The sequence below is a fragment of the Pelmatolapia mariae genome, linkage group LG5, assembly GCF_036321145.2.
Source record: "Pelmatolapia mariae isolate MD_Pm_ZW linkage group LG5, Pm_UMD_F_2, whole genome shotgun sequence".
NCBI classification, from domain to species: Eukaryota; Metazoa; Chordata; class Actinopteri; order Cichliformes; family Cichlidae; genus Pelmatolapia; species Pelmatolapia mariae.
Genome location: NC_086231.1, coordinates 12,459,742 through 12,479,949, shown reverse-complemented (window position 1 = coordinate 12,479,949; position 20,208 = coordinate 12,459,742). Strand labels below are relative to the sequence as shown.

Below are 20,208 nucleotides of genomic sequence, written 5' to 3'. Positions count from 1 at the left end.
GGGATATGACTGGTCTTATTTCTAGGAAATAACCCTCAATGAGCATCTTGACTGGCCCATTACCAGGAAAAGGCCAGAAAGAGGTGATGCTGGTGAGGATGTTTATTACAAAGTAGTTGTCAGTGAATGCAGATATGGTGTTGGCGGTTATCATTGGAGCTTGTTATGTCTGTTAGCCTGGTTTGAAGGGTTAATAAAAACAGGGGAGTAGGAAATGTAAGACGGAAGAAATAAAATGATGGTTAAAAGAAAATAAATTATGAACTTTGTGGCATGGCAAAGTTGGTGGAGAGACCAATTTTGGCATCTGACTCTAGTTAATACTTTCCTTTATATAGCATTCTAATACAAATACTGTAACTACTAAAAGTTTACTGGTAGAATATTTGTTTTGGAAGAGTAAAACTGAGGCAGGTATGTGGCTCTAGTTGTCCCTCCTTTTGTTCTCAAAAGTCACTTGAGCTATTATTGCTTTGTTACCTTTAAATGCTTAATAGCTCACAATGTGATCGATTAAGGCCTTACAAATTTATTTTGTGCAGTTCAGAAACAACAGAAAGAAAGCAAGTGATGTCACGTACTTATTGTAAATATGCAATAGTGCATGATAAGTGCACATATATTGGATATTAGGTAACGCAGCAAACATAATCATGATTATTTGCAAAATCAGCCATCTGCATTGCCTCAGAACACCAAATAACATAATATTAATGATACTTCATGTATAAAAATATTTTTTTGGGATTACATATAATTTCACATACTCAAAATAGATTTGTATTATTTTTAAATATATGAAAGATGGCCACAAAGTTAAAAGCATGTCTTTTTCCAAGCACACATACATGCAGACAGACAGAGAGCAGTGTTTAGACACTGTAGACATCCTACCAGAGTACATCTCACTCAAAAAAGAAAAGGAAAAAAACTGAAAATGGATAAAAAAAAAGAATGGTAAAAAAGATAAGAATGTTCATAAATGACCAATAAATGTTTTATGTAGACAAAAAAATAATAAGAGAGTTAGAGATACAGAAACAGACAAAGGAGATGTGGAAAAATCAAATCAATGCTTGATGCAGATGAAAAACTAAAACAGATAAAGGAGACGAGGTGAGAGAAAAAATCAATAGCAAGCTGAAAAGCTTTTAAAGCATATTGCCTGGCACATAAATGGGTGTATTTGCCAGAGATGAGCAGCAAATAAAAATGGGAGACATGGGGAAAGCAAAACAGAAGAAGATGAAATGGGTTTTGGAGCTAACACTTTAGCCTTCATTCACTAGGTTTAATGAAGGTGGTCAATTGGTATTATAATGGCCCCAATGTTCCACTTTATACCCTGATGACCAACATGGATGTGGTGTGAGATGCAAAAAGAATAGCATGATGGAGGAAAGTCACAGAAAAGGTGAGCGTGAAAAGGGCTATAAGGATAGAAGAGATGGAGAGAGAACGCTATGCGACAAAATCATGCAAGATAACGTGGCTGTGATATAGGTTTGCCCGGGCTGATGGTTGTGAGTTCACCTTTTCCAGAATAGTGTGCAATCTTCTCATCTTGGCTGATACAGTTGTAGCACAACACAATTCTAGGGGGTCGTGTATTCACACCATTTTTTTTTCTTTAAAATGAACTACTAACAAATTTAAAATTAAAATGACAAATATCTTATCATAATTAATGTGCATGCTGACTATCAGTGGAAGGCTGCTCATACCTTTGTTAGCCAAGCGGACACAGTTGATTTTGGTTTCCTGTGGAGAGAGAGACAGACAGGTTAACTAATTAACTTGTGGTAAAATATACAGTTAATTTTTCAGATACTTGTGTTTTGAATCATGAGGGTAAGGCTTAGTTGAACACATAGGAAAATGGTGCCTGTTTTTGGTCTACTCTGACCCTTTGGAATCTGACTTTTTTCTGAGTATTCTCCAAGGCATAAGTCAAGTTTCCTTTGTTGCAGTATTGAAAAATCATTGGCACTAGCTCTATTCTGTACAGAATGACCAATGGACTGGTTCTTATTTAGCACTTTTATACTATACACCTGAGCACTCAAAGTGCTTTATACAACATGCCTCATTTGCCCATTTTTACAAGCACTTTTTCTATGCTTACGTGCTTTCTATCTAACAAGCACTTGGCCAAGGATATTTGGCATGTAGGCAGGAGGAGCCAAGGATCAAACCACCCACCTTTCAATTAGTAGACAACGTACTCTACCTCCTGAGCTACACCCACCCCAAAAAACAGAGCAGACAACAATGATTGCAGAGATAAAGACATTAAATCAGACAAAGCTTGAAAAAGAAAAGCTGAGCTATAGTTGGGCTGTAAACAGGCTTCCAGATACACAGCAACTGTGGCCAAGCTAAAACAACATAAATGCCGCATATATCAGCCATCAGACGACATTGGCAGGCATTGAGATCAGCTGATGTCCAGAGGCTGCAGTATATCTTGAATTGCAAGCTCAGCACCATGTTTTAGAAAACTTTTAGAAAACTTAGAAACAAATGACAAAGAAAAGTGTTAAATCTGAAACAGGAACCAGAAAATCAATCAGGAATCATGCTTTGGAAATTTGTCCACAACAATTTAAAAAAAATGTATTTAAATCGTAGTTCACAGGCTAAAACAAGGTACCCTCTTTAATATATGGGTTACTGCATACAGTAACCACTTGCCTGACAGTACATATATTGTATACCCCACGTAATCATTGGTCTTAATCATCAGTAAGATCACAAAACCATGCCACTGGCTTCTCATTTTGTCCAAACACACATGATTGACACATCATTCATACCAGGATCAATATGCTGTACAACTGTTGATGTTGATTCGAATGATTTTCCACACATCATATAAAAATAAGTGAAAAAAGTACAAAAGTACCTTCATTGTTATTAAACACCCATTTTTCTAAGCACTGTGATGGCCCTAAGCTTTGGCCAGGGCCTACAGTATTTTCCCCTTTGCCCCTCTGTGTTGTCTTCTAGGTTCCTAGTAGGTGAAGTTAATTAGTGTAACTGGGAGCACCTGGCTGGTTTTGCTTGAGCATTTAAGAGTTGTCTGTCTCAGGTTTGGCTTTCTTACATCAGTCCTCGGGTTACAGAAGCCTATTGTTGTTGAATATTAAGAACTGGAATAAAGCTGCAGATTAATATTTTGATCTCACAAATGGGTCAGCAGACTCACAGAGTCATCATGGGCAGTCATTGTTCCCATAAGATGGGCATAAGTAGAAGAACATCAATTATTTAAGCCTATATGCAGCAGAACTGTGTGCAGTAGTGCTTGCACTAGAGTGGGCAGAGGGTGTGAGGGATAGTAAGATGCTTATATTCAGTGTTTGATACAGGGACAGCCAGTAAGGACTTGGATATGATCTGTGAAATTCTATCAGTTAATTCATGCTTAAATTAACAGGGCAAAAGTATAACAGTGGGTGCCAGCACACACAAGAATGAATAGCAATAAAAAGGAAGACAAACAAGATAGGTTTTCAAATCAAACCATCCAAGTCAGGGAAAAACAGAGCAGGGAAATAAACTGGCAAAAAAAATTGGGATGTGGAAGTAAAGGGAGTCAGTCATACATGATACAAAGAAAGGTAGGATAGATAAGGAGGTATGGCACTAACAAGAAGCGTGTGATAATCAGCAGACTTTGAATTGTACGCAGTAGTTTAAATGGGACACTTTTTATTATGGGGAAGAATCCAACTAACTATAGTAATCTGTGTGAAGAAAGAGAAACAGAGCAACATGTCTTGATATTTGGTTGTTTGGCTTCGGCTTGGCCATTTTGGTTTGTTGGGTTTTACACTACAAAACACCACATACTTGACATTTATTCACTCATCCAACTGCTTAAACACTGACAGCACAAACTAACCCACCATCTAAAATTAACTGCTTAATTAATTAATTGCCTTTGGTAAACTTTTGTCCAAATTATGTCTATCCCATTATTTGTCATGGCTCTTGAGCCAGATGACGACAGCATGTACTGAAGGAATACTCTTATATGATTCTCCAATGAGTCTAAATGTGACCCTATAAAAAATACATACATAGTACAATATAAAACTACAGTATACATGTCTAGATATTTACAGCAAATAGGGTAGAAGATGTCTCTCAACCTCTGTCTTTTAAACCAGCACTTTTCATTCCTTTGCTGCCCGTGGCTTTTCCTCTTTTCTTTCTTTTATGATGTGCTGTCATCAGTGCGTGCACCTATCTCACCCACTTGTCATAAAGCGATTGGCCTCTTTCAAGTATTGCCCCATTTGTCTTCATCAAATACAAAGACTACAGCAGCTACCAACACGGAAAGGTGTTACCTCAGCATTAAAATCAGTCCTAATGTACAGGCTTCTGTACACTCATTTTCATTTTAATTGTGCCGTTTTGGGTCTTACTTAGATTACTGTAAATGGTCTTCCTGTAGGAAGAAACAAAATAACCTATTTAAGAAGGAGAGATGCTTTGCAAGGCCTAAAGTTAAGCTAATTTCTGTGCTTAAAGACAGAAGTAAAACTCTTTCTTCAAGGTTGCTCTTAGCAGTGGAGTTCAAAAGCAAACAAAAAGCCCACCGCACTGAATGTGACAAGTTTGAATTCATAAACACTTAAAAACATAACTAACAAAGTTAAACATAAGAGAACAAATGGTAGCAGCCTGCACCTCATCTGACCCCTACTCAAAAACATCATTTATATATTCCACTAGATTGGCTTTTTAGATTTAATTATGTGGCCAGGGGCCAAAAGTAAGTCCAGCTCTATTCAAACTACAGTTTGGTATTTGAGGATTTAACACCACTAACTTATATTGTTCATTTTATTGTCATGTTTACAAAGATTTATGAAAGGATACATGCAAGCAAATGATAGATCCTATGAGCATCTTCAAACACACCTGCTTCTACTAAATCTCTGTCTGCTTTCCATCTGTCCATCTGTCTGTCTGAATAATGACTCTCTCAATCCCTGGCTGTTCGACTGCTTTATTGTCTTATTTATCTGTTTCCCTCATTTGTCTCTGTGCATAATTTGATTGAAGGAACCTGTAGAAAACTGAGAGTGAATGTATCATAAGAGTCATACACACACACACAGCTTTCAACAGCAATTAATGTACTCTTCAGTTAATATGTAAAATAGAGGGCAAGAAAAACTGATTCGTAAGACTAAAAAAGGGATTTCACCAGGCCAATACGTGTGTGCTAATGACAAAAATCATGCCACTTGCTATTTCTAAAAAAATGGATGCTGTATCTACTAGAGACTGAACAAATTCCTCAGTGGGGGGGAAACAAAATAAGAGTTGTTTTTGAAGATATTTTGGTTCATGATACGGGACACTAAACTTGTCAAAACATATAATTTCATTTATATAGAATCTAATGAATACTGAATTCACAGCTGTGTTGCAGCAATGCTCAACATAAAATATTCACAAAGGTAACATAACTTTGTACTTGTAACACATTAACATGGCTCCTCAAAACATGAGCTCAGTGCTGCTCATTTCTATGATACTATCATTACACCACAAAAATATATTAGTAGTACTGCTACTGACTATCAAGATTCTAGTATTGTGCGACCCCTTTATTTGCTGGGCATATGAGTTATTATGTTTTTGAAGGTTTGCAACTTACAAGGACATATGTCAGAACCTACACATACCTATTATGTGTAGGTTTAGAAGGATGTATGAGTATGTAAGGGAACTAACAGGCTATAGGAACCACTTCTGCTCTAACCTGAGGTACACACAGTCCAGACTGGTTCCCAAGAGTTTGCACCTTGGGTCCGCAGACAAGGGACAGAGAGCAAAGCTCCTGAGTAAAAGCATAAGACGAAGCATAAGAAATAACCATCCAAAAACGCTACTTCTAAGGCTTCAAAAGTCAATGGGTGACATCCTGGTGGTTTCAAACATCTTTTTTTTAACTGTCTGATTAGGCCTAAAAAGTAACAAATGATTACTTTCTTTCATATGCCTATTCCTCTAAGAGTGAAATGTATCATATGAATGGACACAGTTGGAATAAGATCAGTTTCATGAGGACCAATGAATTGTGTTTCTTTATAAACTGACCCTATTGTACCCATTTATGGTCCATTTAGAGACGTGGTTGTTCTGGATTCACAGTCACTGTGAACAGAAACAGGGCCTCCACTTGGCTCATGCTAATGGACTAAGCCTCAGGGGGTTATAAGAAGCAAAGTTAATAAATATAAGGATTTATTGCCCTGACTCTATACAGAGCATTTGGAGACCAGAAGGGGGTTGAGGTGTTTACAATGGAGACACAGCATTCATTTCTGTGTGTGTAGTAGTTAACGTTGTAGAGCCTGACAGGAATACTAAAAGTGTAAGAGAGATGCAGCTGCTGTGTGGGTGAGCTCTCTCTCCATCCATCTATCGTTCCATCTTTGCCAGTCTTTTCCTCTCCTTTTTCCCCCAATTCAATCACAGTTGGTTGGCTCAGTGTTCTAACCGACTGGTAGGATTTTCAATCATGTATGTTTTTTGTGTGACTTCTGGATACTGTGATTAGCTGTTGGAGTTCCCAGGCAACCCCATGTAGCCAGGGTAACAACTTTTTTTTTTGAAAATAATGTTACCCTGTCTTTGACACTTTGTTTCTTTTTTTTTTTTCCTCAAGCTCATTCTTTTACCAAAAACTCTTGATACTCAGACGAGCAGGCAAACACATGGGCATGAACTGCTCATGCACAGTATATGCTTGCATTGTTTAATTTGAAAAATGGCTGTTTAATGAATAGAATCTTAATAAGTCCATCACAAATGCAAACCTAGACAAATGTACGTGCAAAAATTCCTACACACTTACCCACAAGCCAAACGTACGAAAGTGTGTGAGCCTTAGTCATACACCAGCACACAGAAAAAATGCATTTAGGGATTTTTGAGTCATCTGAGTGCATCTTGATTGACACTGACTGTCAGTTGGTAAAATCTTTCTCTGTCTCTCTCCTACACTCTCCAAAAACTGCACTCTGAGGCTTGCCTGGTGCGTGTGTGTGTGACGTTGATTGTCAGAGCATCTTGGCCAACCCCTGAGGCTTTTTACTTGTCAAGAAAGGTGTCTGGCTGCATTTCTCACACTGCGGAAGGGCATGTTTTTCCATGTTTGTCACACTTTCCTTTTGTTTTGTGCCATTTCCCACCCCATTTTTCCTTGCATTCTACTTCCTCCTCCTTTACCATTTTCTTCAAATACCTCCACCTTCCCTGAGTCCAGAGTCTCCAAAATCCTTCACCTCCTTTTGTCCTCCCATGAATTTCTTCCAAATTTCCCATCCTGTTTTTTATCCATTTTATCCACAGATCATTTTATGTATGTTGACAAGTAAAACTTGGTTAGACCTTTCTCAGTCGCCCTTCTTTAAACCTATTACTTCAGGTAGCTCTGTGTATATTATCTTTCAGACACATTTAATCTTTTTTCAGACTTTTGTCCTGCTTCTATATTAAAAAATTAACAACACTAGGCGTGATCTTTCAACCTTTCTAAACCTCTCCTTAATCTCTTTAGTTACTTTTCATTTGCAACTAGAAACTTTAATATATTGTTGGCTGGTATTTGCTCAGAGGCAACGTGCATATTCAATTAATAAAATACCCCATTTAAGGATTGCATTTGGGTCACAGGGAGGTGATCAAAATGGATAACCGTGCTCACATTCTCGTTTCTGCTTGTGTACATCTTTAAAAAGAAAACTTGGTTAAGTATAGATTGCGGTTTTGGTTAAATGCTAATGAACACACTGGGTCAAAAGTATTTTTTTTCAGTAACCAAACTCATGACAGTTCCGCTCATATCAGTTTTTATCTTTATTGACTTCCATCTTTGCCTCCAGTATTATATCTTGTTTAATGTCTCTTTTACTCTTTTTAGATTGCTATTACCCCCTCCCACAATTCTCTCTCATTCCCTACTCCCAAACCACTCTTGCTCTTACTTCTCTTACTTATTGCCCTAGGCATTTATTCTTGCGTGTGTATGGGTGGGTGGGCGACGTGTGTGCTTGTGTGGCATCGCACAACATTGAGACGTCGAGATTGCCTAGTAGCTTTAGTGTGCAGAGCTAACTGGCACAATGACAGGAGATGAGAGACTGGCATCAGACTGATGTTACCTCTGGGAGAATCAAGCCCAAAAGAAAGCAGGGAAACAGGTGGTTGCTGAAGAGAAGGAGGAAAAGCAGTGGGGATAAGGGGGTGAGCAACAGATGAGCATGAAGGGTTAAATCAGAGAAAACATTTGTCATAAGCATAGAGGAAGTCAGAGCAGAAACTGACGGAAGGGACACAGAAAGATGGAGAGAATTTAGGAAAGGGAGGTAGAAGATTAAAAAAAGAATTTGATTGTTTTTTATTAGATGAAAGAGAAAAAAAACAGCAGTGAGCAATGAAGAGATGGAGAGTGGGTGGATTGAGAGAACAATTTCTTCTAAATGTCCTCAAGAGAGATGGCAGAAAAAAAAGGAGGAAAACGATTGCGGATAGACATTCTCCTTGATAGACAGGTGGAGCTCAGAGGGGGAGAAAAAAGTAGTAGGATTATCCAAGGCAGGCAGAGAATGAGAAACAGACTTTCATCCATGGGATCAAACTACGACAAATGAGCCAAGTCCTCTAAAATGTAAATGAGGAGTTTCTTTCCAATATGAGACATCTACTGCTGCAGAATAAAAGTGACACCTACACTACAAAATGACTGACAGCAAAGAAATTAAACAAATCACAGGACTTTGTGAGGACTACAGATAACTTAAATCCTTGATTGACAAACTATCACTTTCACATAATATTACTAAACGCAATTTACAGAATACATTATATAAATACTGACTGTCTTCTTTCTGCACCAATGTGGCTCTGCAGTCATTTCAGAGCGGATGAAAATGTCCACAGTGAATCTGCTGGCTAGTTTAATCTCTGAGTAGCAAGCATGGCTCCAAAAAAAATAACAACTGACTCAAGACCTGGATTTTTGTGTGTGTGTCTGATGTCTGTCTGAACATGTCCCTGTGTGCGTGGGTGTGTGAGAAAGGTGATGTGCCCTTCAAAAAGTCCAGTTGAGTTCAACCTATTTTCATTCACCGTGTTCAGGAGTCCTGTGTCCTATATGTAATGTATGTTGTGGAACAATTTGATTACTCTTGCCACTTTAGGATTTCACTATTATCCACATTAATAATTATCTTTGGAGGTTTTGACTCCTTGATTTTACTCACCTCAGATCCCTGAAATATACTGTATGTAGCCCTGGTTAGTTAAAAAGAGACTGTTGCACAGCAATGCAGTCACAAAACATCAAAGATTTGTGGCTGAAATTAAAATGTTTTAATTCAATTCATTTTTAATTGTATAATGCTAAATCACAACAAAAGTCAACTCATGTATTATATAGTGTATGTAGTAATGTAGTAATAACAACTGACTTTTCCTTTTGACATGTAACTCAAATGGTTTGATCAGACTGCAGTAAAGTCCTTCATTTTAAATCTTACTTCTTTAACATTTATCTGACATTTTTCTGTCTGGGAAAGTAAAATCGATAGACCACTCTGGTTGTTGCAATCACTTGAAAGTATAATCAGGTAAAAAAAAAAAAAATCACGCTTTATGAACACGTGTCTATTTCTATGCCTGATTTCCTTATCAAATCATCTTGTTTAAGGCGACTACACAGGTGTGCTTGCATTTTGATTTCCGTTTTAACCACTAAGCACACGCACAATTCCCCAATTCATCATCTAAACAAACCTGAAACTGATTGGATTGACTGACATCCAATCAAATAAGGAACTCTGATTTGACTGGATTTGGGGTCTGTACATACAAGTGCGCAAAGCACACACGATACACAAAAGTGGGGCACACAAGCGAGTATTCACACTTTTAAATTACTACTCATCTGCTCACAGTCACACTTGTTCAGTCATGCAAGAATCCCCCCCCCCCCCCCCCCCCCCACACACACACACACACACACACCCACTTGCACACAGTCTTTCTCCATATGAGTGCATTGTGGGAAATCTGCTTTCTGGAGGAGGATATTACATCACGACAGTCAGCCAGTTCACCCGGCTTCGCTCTCCAAACTGAGTTACCGTGGTTACGGCGTTGGAAAATTAAAATAACCCCCACAGGAGTTCAGAGTATTATGGAAATTCAAAAGCCAAGTTGAAGTTGTGAATGAGTTATGAGAAGGACACGGGTGGTGGGAGGTGGGCGAGGTGTTGTTGTATTTGCAGACAGTATAATTACCAGACAAAAAGGGCAGCAAACAGACATCAACAGCTGAATGCTAGGAGTGGGGATTCCCAGAGGGAGTTGTAATTGTGTTCTTTTATATTAATTATTTATTTATTCTGATAAGCAAACACATAACCTTCAGTATATTAAACTACAGGCTTGAGAAGTCACACAAAATGCCCTTGCATAACTCTGTCTCCATATGTATTCTAACTTCAATCACTTGCTGTCACATTAATGACTTAGGAACAGAATTGTTGGCCCTTTTTTTTAATAATCTGCTGAGATTGAGAAATAATATGTTTGTTTTTACTTTTGCTTTTGCTAGCCAAAGAATGGTTTTAAAGTTGCTGTTTTTTAAAATTATTTTTTATGACAAATAAAAATAAGATAATCCTGGTAAAGCTTCATATCAAATTTGTTACACCATGTGTTGTGCGCCTCAAAAGTCACTATTATTCCCATTATTAATGACATGACAATAAACCCAAAATGTAAACTAATCTAATTTGTAATTATTTTTAAATTAAATCTAATTTGGCCAGATGGGAAATATGAACATGCTACTTCTTGTTACAATGGGTACTTCTGGAGAGTTGAGACTCACCCCATTGGCTCTGCTCATTGCCTGGTAGTAGATGCTGTAGCTCTTGGCAGGTGACAGCGGAGGATTCCAGAAACCACCATAGCTCTTGTTGTCCCCCACAGTGAAGGGCTGTACCACCGTGAGGCTGGATGGTGGTAATTCAGCAGCAATGTAATAGGGTGAGTCCAAGATGGAGGCATTGCGGAAGCTCACTGGGACAGAAAAACACTCAGGGGCTTCAGAAGCGGCACGGCGGGTCTTGGACTTGCGCACCTCCTTCACAACGAGCTGGTAGGAGCTGGAAAAATAAATGACGTCTTTAAAAGTAGTGTCTTATGTTGTTTACTGAAACAGGAACAAATCTACTTATCACTACCTAAAGCAATACTTATGAGGAGATGGTTTACGTGGCAACGATGACAGCCAGAGTTTTTGAAAAGAATAAAAAAATAATCACAATAACCTGATAATATTTCAACTGTTATTCGTCCAGTTAGTACAGTAGAGACACACTTTGTTTTGAAATAGGGACATAACACATAAAACTGACAACTCTACTTTAACTTTACTATCCCCAGTAGCTCCCATCATTAAAAGCTTTCATTTTCCAGAGTGCTTTAAATTCATTATTACAATAAAAGCATTAGCAGAAGAGGCCCGAGGTCTGCTATGAGGGGGGAAAAAAATTCACAAAATCCCAAACTAACCATTAAAAAGGCGTATAATTTGTTATAAGGGTCACTTATTTCTGAACGACAGATATACTTTAGAAGCTAAACTTCAAACAAAGTTCCTGGCAAATCATTTCCTGTGCTGATTCAGCAGCCCAGTACAGCTTAAAGGAAGAAAATACATATGTCTGTGTGTGTGTGTGTGTGTGTGTGTGTGTGTGTGCATGTGTGTGCATATGTGTGTGTATATATAAGAGAAAGGTGAGGGTCGAAATGAATGGATCTTTTTCAAAGTCCAAAAGTGTCTCCTCTTGCCTTATATTCTTTATGTGTACATCAAGTGCACGTGTGTGTGCATGCTCTCTAACAGGTGCGCATTTACCTGTATGTGCTTTGGCAGGTGTGCTTGTGCTTGTGTGTATTTTAACACATGTGTAGTGGGGTGTTTATATACTTGAATGAACATCTATCTTTGTGCAGTGGAGCTGCTTTCATGTGTATGTGTGTTTCCATTACACTCTGAGAGGCTTCATGAATGGCTGAGGGCTCCTTTAGCGGTCAGGACAAACGCAGCGGCCCTCCGCAATTACCTCCGTCCTCCACGCCAAGAACTCACTTCACAATTATACGCAATTAGGGAAATGTATGTTTCTGTGAAGGGGGCCGCGGCCAATTATCCCCTGTTCCCGTTTGGCAGCTTTCATAAAAGATAATTGCTGATGACCAAAGATGAGTCTATCTCTCTCTCCCTTACTGTCACTCTCTTTGCTGTTTCTGCCTTTCTGGTAAAATATCCATTTCAAACTAATGGCTTTCAGAGGCTGCACAAGGGATGAAGCAGGGGCCTAGCACAAGGAGCGGATAGGGAATTGTGTATGTGTGGGTCTGTGTCGAGCGCTTGGGAGCCCTTATATGTGTGTGTGTGCTTCTGTTGTAACTATCCATGTCTTTGAATACATATCCATAAGTGTGTGTATGTGTGTTATTGTACCTTTACTCTGTTTGTGAGATGTTACACCTTTACAGCTTGAACATTTAGAGTAAGGGGATTTTCTGAGGCTGGTGGATGGCTGTGTGATTATTAGGCAACATAAAGCGAGTGAATTTGAAAAGTGAAGAAAACACTGCGTGTGTGTGTGTGTGTTCTTTGGGGGTTTTTTGTTTGTTTTTTTCCTCAAATAGACAGCTGTTACTGTCACTGTTAAAACTTGGTTTTAAGCTTTAAAGTTGAAGTTTACAGTCAAGGCTTAAAATAAATATATCTCATCAGTACCAATGAAAAGTTTGTTCAGACCTTCCACTGGTACTGTATACTTCTGGAAAGTGTTTTGCTGAGGCTTGCAGACATTTTTTTGTCATGCACTCTGATCAATGGAGCATGTATGTATGAATATATTTGCAAGTAAAACTGAGAGATTTTTGAGACTTATTTTCTTCATGTTCCTGTTTTGGAGCAACTATATTATGTGGATGTCATTTTGTGTCACACTGAAGTAATATTCCTTCCAGCCAAGCCACTCTATCATGGCAACACCACCCACCAATGTCCGTGGTTTTGCACAGCAGGACAATGCACTGTTCACTTTGCAAAATCTCATCAAGACATGTTGAAGAAATGTAACAGAATCCATGGTGCTTAGCCAGCCTCGAGACTCAGGATGCCCGAGAACAAGCCAGATCCATAGAAGTCTAAATCTTAACCCACTGGGCTCAAAGAATCTGTAATGTGCCACTGTCATATACCACAGGACAACCTCAGAGATTCCATGACAGGCCCAGCAGCTGTTTTAGCAGCATGAAGGAGACCTACACAATATTAAGCACTGGATTTTAATCAACTGGTGCATATCTGCACTGCCAATCACTGTAAACATTTACAATGGTTTCCGCTTGTGTGCATTTATGTGAAAGTGAACGTGTAGGCACCTGAGCATGCAGCCTGATGTGTGTGTCAGAGTGCATCTTATGAGTGTGTGTCTCAACAGCTGCTTCTCTTTACAGAGCCTTTTTGAGAAAAAAAAACTTATCTAACCTCCTAAATTTCAGATGCTCTGATCTGCAGGATGAATAAGAAAACAATTGCAGCAAAAACATTTGTGTGCACATTAACAAACAGATGCCTTTTTTTCCTGCTTCCACACGTACATCTGTTGCCACTTAAAACATGTAATACTTGCACCAAACACACATAATAAGCAAACACATTAATGGGCTTATCTCTAGTTGATAAACACATAAAGATGGGGGTGCAGCCTAATTCAACATGAGATATATTTGCCATCTGCGGGTGATTAATGATAAGATATGATAAGGGATTTACAAAAATTAATGCTAAACCACTGACCTACACTCACATTTCACAAATCCATTTCCCAAAGTCTAAATTGAAGTGATATATATTCTCCACACAGCATTGTCGAAGCTGTATTTCCCTAAAGGCGAGCGAGAATAATGTTCTCCCCTGCACCAATTAAATGGATGAGATCACATGTTCAAAGTGAACTTTTAATTAAAAACATGCTGGCTGAAAAAATGAGAAAAGGAAAAGAAATAAATTAGCTGGGTGCCTTCACTCGCTGCTTTGTTTTGAAGTGAATACAGTGGACTGGTGACTGGGAAAATAAAACCTGTGTGTGCTGTGTGTGTGCCTGATAAAAGCATTCTAAGGGATTTTGCAGAACATGCAAACACAATCTATTTATTGGGGAAGTCATTCGCAAAGATGTTCTTGCACCACAAACGTTGTGATTTCTCCGGTTGCTAGACAAGCCGCACAATCTGCTGCTGACCATGGCAACCTGCTAGAGACCAAAGCAATCAAAAGATTTTTGATTGGATACCTCTTTGCAACCAATGACCAGTGACTGTCAGCAACCTCCAGCAACGACTGCAGCATTCACTCTTCCTTAGTGATCAGCAGGTGCCACTGGCCTGTCTGAATGAGGCTCATATAGTCAATTTCACTGACAGTTAGCAACTTGCAGCCACCAGATTACACAATTTTTCCCTTGTGACTCATGGTTGCCACTGACTGGTCACAAGGCCTGTTTATCCGGGGCCTTAAGAGACAGGTGGGTGCTGTTTGTCCTGTTTGACTTTTTGTTGAAGGTTGATAAAACTAAGAATTACCATTAATTAAATTTTGTGTTAAACGTGTCTTTTAGTTAACCAAAACTGGTAGTGTCAGCAAATTACAGACACACTTTGTGAGCCAAGCTAAAAACCCACTCCAAGTGTTAGTTTATGCTGAGGCTTTTTTCTTTTATACTGTTTAGTCCTTGTTTTCGCATGTATGGTACAAATTTATAACACCATCAATATCTATGTATAAGACTATGAATACGGTGTTTTCTGTACAATATGCTCAATAAAATCCAAATTTCCATTTCCTTATGTTAAGAATTTGATGGCTGAAACCTTAAATTAAAACAAAGTTTCAAGTGACCAGCTAAAGTATCAGACACTTGGGCCTGCAATGTCCAGTAGAAGTTGCAATTCCACTAGTGAATAGCCAAAAAAGTTACAAAAAGCAAAATGAGTAATGGCAAAATGTTTCACTGACAAATTAAAAAAAAAATCATTCTCTGAATTCCTTTGCATACAAATTAGACTTATATGTGTGAGTAACTGCAATGGCTCTAAAAGGGCCCTGAAGGAAGACCAAAAGAACATGGATGGAAAAAAGTAGGGGGGTAATGAAAGGGAGGTAGATGGGATGCTGGGAGGAAAAATGTGAGTAGGACAGCAGAGGATAGTAAAAGAAACTCTATGAAAAAGAAACTAAAATTTTGTTAAGGAACGTTAAGAAATTACCTGATAGGTGCTCCGCGGGACTGGGCAGGTTTCAGCAGGATAGTGATGGTTGTCTCGGTCTCATTAAGTGGAGACTCTGACTCATACTCTGGCATCATGGGGGCTGAAAAGGTTTAACAAATTTAAATTTTAAAACAGGTTACCTTACACGGACGATTTTATTGGCCAGAATCATTTAAAAAGCTCTGGGTTGTGGTCAGTCATTTGGTAGAGCACATTTTGAGTCCCTATACCTTTCTTAAAAATGCACTAAAATTAAGTTAACTTGTTTGAGCCATGTCATAGTTTTGTTATTCTCAGAAAAAAACCCACCCGATGTTAATCTGTCTTTAAATGAAAGACCTTTTTAGTTAGCTGCCCTCCAGGAAGCCTTTAATGAAAATAATTAAGTAACATGACAAGTTCAAAATAAGACAGTTTTATAAGGTTTAAATACTTTTCTAAAAACATATGGTTGATTTGTCCCTTCATGGTAAAAGTTGTGACCTGAAGCTAATGCAACTCAAAATGTCTCGTTACAAAACAAATGAAAACTTTTCTGATCATTGGTGTTTATATAACACTTTTATTTATCTATCAGATGAAATTAAGGCTAAAATAATTTCATAAGTGTAAATATAGTAAATGTCTAGAACAAAATATGCAGATTTATTAGCGTTGTACGTGAATTCTGGTAATTTTAGTATGCTATACATTAGTATACTATCATTTTACATGAATTGTAACAGTACATGGTTTTTGTTTTGGACTGTAAAACTTTATGTGACAAGGCCAAAGCAATCATGCAATCTGATGCCTGTGGGATCATGCCTCTTTGGTCAAACAGTGGAGCAAAGAGGTCCACACAAAGATACATGTGCTTTGCCCATCACCGATTCATGCCCAGAGCCAGCACATAGGAGGTACAGTTCTTACACATAATGAATAAAATATGAGATCTTTTAAAAACTGTAAATATGATAAATGTCAAGAAAAAAGTACAAGCATGTGTAATTCTACTATACTGACATATATTTGTATACCAAGATGTTACAAGCATTGTAACAGTGCATGATTTGTCATTTTTGGGTTTTTCTTCCTGTTTAATAAATAATAGACGGAGCATCTAACTTTATGGGGCAAGGCCATGCAATCTGATGCCTGTGGGATCATTCCTCTTTCGACTATCGAACACTGGAACAATGATGCCCACACAAAGACAGATGACCTTTGCCCTTGACTCATTCATGCCTGCAGTGAACATATTGGAGACACTGATCTTTGTAGCATGCTCATACACATGTACAAGACCCTAGCAAAGAAGATATATCCCTGTTAGGATATATCTTTGACCTATGCATCTCAGACTGATGGATTGTCTGTAAGAGAGACTGTGCCCTATTGAACAAGAAACCAATATCTCAAAAGGGTTTGACTGCAATTTGAAACAAGTGAACATGCTAGCTGACCAACAATCATTCTCCTCCTAATGACACGTTTTAGAAATAGCGATACATCCCAAAACCAATCCCAAAAGTAACTCTGTACAAAGGGTTTGTAAAGGTATAAAATCACAGAAATACAATATGTTTCTTGACTTATATGCACACCAACAGTGCTTTGCAAGATACTACCAGAAAGGCATTCTAGTACCTTTGTGGTAGTATACAAATACAATTTTTTTATTATTATTTTTTATGGTCTGGCCTTTAAAGGGTTAATGTAACTATTAAATATAACTTGAATAAAAAAAGAAGTCTAAAAAAAAAACCAAGCTTTGAGATCTACTTCTTCGTCACTGACAAACACGGACGTGCATATGGCAAAGCCAGCTATATTTCATTCCTCTGAGTCAACAACGGAAGAAAAAAGCACCCTCCCATGTGTATGTCGAATCCCTGATTTAAAACATGTAAATGCTAAATTGCTATGAAATGTTTTGTTTTTTTAACATTACAGTATATCTCAACAAGAATGACATTATCAGGATGTATAAAGATAAAGAAAAAGTAGATGTAAGCTTCACCTCCGAGGGCTTCACAGACATTCTATTACACTCAAATTTTAATTTCACATCTGTCATGCCCTCATACTGAAGGTGCAGCATATAAATGTCTGAGTAGAACATCAACACTTCTTTTCCTGATTGGTATGGCATTCAGGTTATTAGCATGAATCCTACCCCCGCCACTCTGTCCATCCATCTCTATGTGTCTGCAGCATTTAATTTAAATCTCTTCATCCTGTAGCTCCTGAACGAGATAATAAAGATTGGTGATGGCGTGACATTTGGAAGAAGACATATCTGTTATGTGTGGAGGCACCACATTTCCCTTTTGTTCCTCTTGGCAATGTGTTGTTAAGTCTTGAAAGGATGATGGAAGAACGGAGGCTCGGTGGAAAGGTCACACTAAAAATCACTGTAGGTGTTGACAGATAGGACAACACTTAAAACATACTGTTAACACATTACACATTCATCTTCTAGATCAGTCAGGACTTCATCGTGTACAGCAGCACTGTGACAAGTCTGGATTCAGTGGTATATTCGCACTTGACTTTAAGCCACAAACCCACATTTTGGGGTTTTTTTATATTATAGGGAATAGAAGTGACGTGTATACCGTCAACACACGCTAGTGTATATTGTAGTTTACTGTATTATTGTTGGGTTGTATTATTGTAGGGTCTTTACTGTACAATATAAAGAGCTTAAAACAACTGCTGTTGTGATTTGGCGCTATATCAATAAAACCAAATGGAATTGAACTAAGTTGAATAGTGTCGTTAACAGAAAACAATTTCAGGCCATTTTTTATAAACCACACTGCTTTTTTTAGTAAAAGAGTGGACACTTGCTGTGGCACTTAACAGACTCCAGGACTGAATACAGATAAGTGAATGAATATGAAGTGGTTTGAATACAGAGCCTCTTTTGGCACACACAGTGAAAGCACAAGATCTGTGCTTCATATCTTGATATGCTAGTCAACTATGTAATGAGACTGACAAATGTGGAAGTGACAAGCTTTCAGTGAAATGCCGAGTGGTTTATATTTCTAAATGTTCATATTTTACTCTGCAGCTTTTGTATTCATTCCTAAATTAAAATTATTCTCAGTAATGCGATACTTATTCAGAGTTCCTTCTGTATAAAGTTGACTTGTAACCATAAGAGTTTATCGGTTTAGCACAAACTTACAGGGAGTGTCTCCTCAGAGCTTTCTGTTTTCTTTTTTTTTTTTTTTTCCAAAGGTCACAACTGCCTCAATGAGGTCTAATTAGCTTAACAAACAAACCACAAAGGAGAGACAATCCAGTAAAAGATTTGTAAAGGGCTTACAGGAGAATTGTTGAAAAAAAAGGCAAAATGTGAAATCAGAAAGGTACACAGAGAGATTTAGATAACAAAGAATGAGCTGAAGGGTTTTATTTAGCATCAGTCATTCTGTCATTTGGGCATCACAGCATAGCCTTCTCTAAACAGTTGAAATGATAATGTTCTCTCATTCAAGAATAAAGAGCTGTATTAACATATGAGGGCACTTCACAATTCTTGCCACAAAAGTTGATTGTTTTTCCTTTTTTTGTGCGGCGACTGACATTTTCTGTGGACCAAGGCTGGTGACACAAACAGGGGGTTACAAAGCCAGATAAAAAGCCAGATGGGAGAACAACCAAATGGTCATTCAGACAAAGAGAGACACAAATTAAAACGCTTATTTATAGTGCAACTGACTGACATGTCAGCATGCAGGCTGTCTAATAAACAAGTTTTTACTGTCTGTATGTGGTATTAATGTTTTAAGAAGCAAATAACACCTAACAGTAATGTTTACCTGCAATCTTGGTGGTTATGCGGGTAGTGACAGGCGGACCAAAGCCCTTGTTGGTAGATGCTTTAAGGGTGAAGAAGTAGGTGGTTCCCGGGTACAGCCCAACAAACAGATGGTGGGTCTCATTCCTCAGCTTGAAAACCCGTCCCCGCTGGGTTGTCAGATCAGCACTGGGGTCCAAGGAGCTCAGTGCCTTATAGGTAATCTAGAGGTAGATGGGAAAATTTTACATTTAAATGCACTTACATAATTCAGCTTTATTTATTCATCTGTTTACATTTGTTTCACTCATGCAATTTAAATAAACAAGTGATAGCTCATTTAATTTTAACATAACTGAAATATCTTTTATTTATTTATTTTTAAAGGAAGGAACAAGCAGGTTTGGTTTAACGTTGCACTTGAGGTTTTAGATATCAATTTGTTTAAACCAATTTTTGTAATGCTTGATTTCAATCAATAATATCCGTTTTCGTTTTTTTTATCCATAAGTAGTTTGGTTCGATTGAATAATGCTTCAAAATTTAAAAAGAACACATTTATGCATTCATCTAATTGTACACGCAGGCATGCAACAGCATCCTTTGGATTCACTGATGTACAACTGGTGTACAGTTGGCTGTACAACCAACCAATAAAATGAAAAATGCTATAAATGCTACATGGCCTGAGGGGAATTGCAATCAGTGATCATTCTTTTGTCAACATGAATGTTCAATTTTCCCATTAGACATTTCATTTGATTTGATTTAATTTCAAAAATGCCAGCTTAAGTACAGTCTTAGAGTGTAAAATATGTTATGGTATAAACAGTAATTTTAACCTGTAAAGAATATCAAAATAGACTGATTTTCTTTCTTCTATTTTTTAATCTTCAAATCACAAAAAAACAAAAAACAAAACAAAAGAAAGTAAGCTTTAAATTCAGAGTCACCATCTTCCAAACACCTCCACTGACACATCTAAAAAATCCAGTAAATCAATCATCAGTTATTAAATTGTC

General features: G+C 37.9%; 1 protein-coding gene across 12 annotated transcripts in view; it reads right to left on the bottom strand.

The window, feature by feature from the left end:
• Window positions 1-20,208, bottom strand: part of ptprt (protein tyrosine phosphatase receptor type T) — a 304,970-nt gene that overhangs the window by 110,263 nt on the left and 174,499 nt on the right. For all 12 annotated transcript variants that reach the window (XM_063473709.1, XM_063473699.1, XM_063473701.1 and 9 more), the window contains exons 12-15: window positions 19,209-19,410; window positions 15,391-15,493; window positions 10,928-11,204; window positions 1,725-1,761 (exon numbers count right to left, since the gene is read on the bottom strand). In XM_063473709.1, the coding sequence (XP_063329779.1) occupies window positions 1,725-1,761; window positions 10,928-11,204; window positions 15,391-15,493; window positions 19,209-19,410 (619 nt within the window). The remainder of the gene's footprint in view (window positions 1-1,724; window positions 1,762-10,927; window positions 11,205-15,390; window positions 15,494-19,208; window positions 19,411-20,208) is intronic.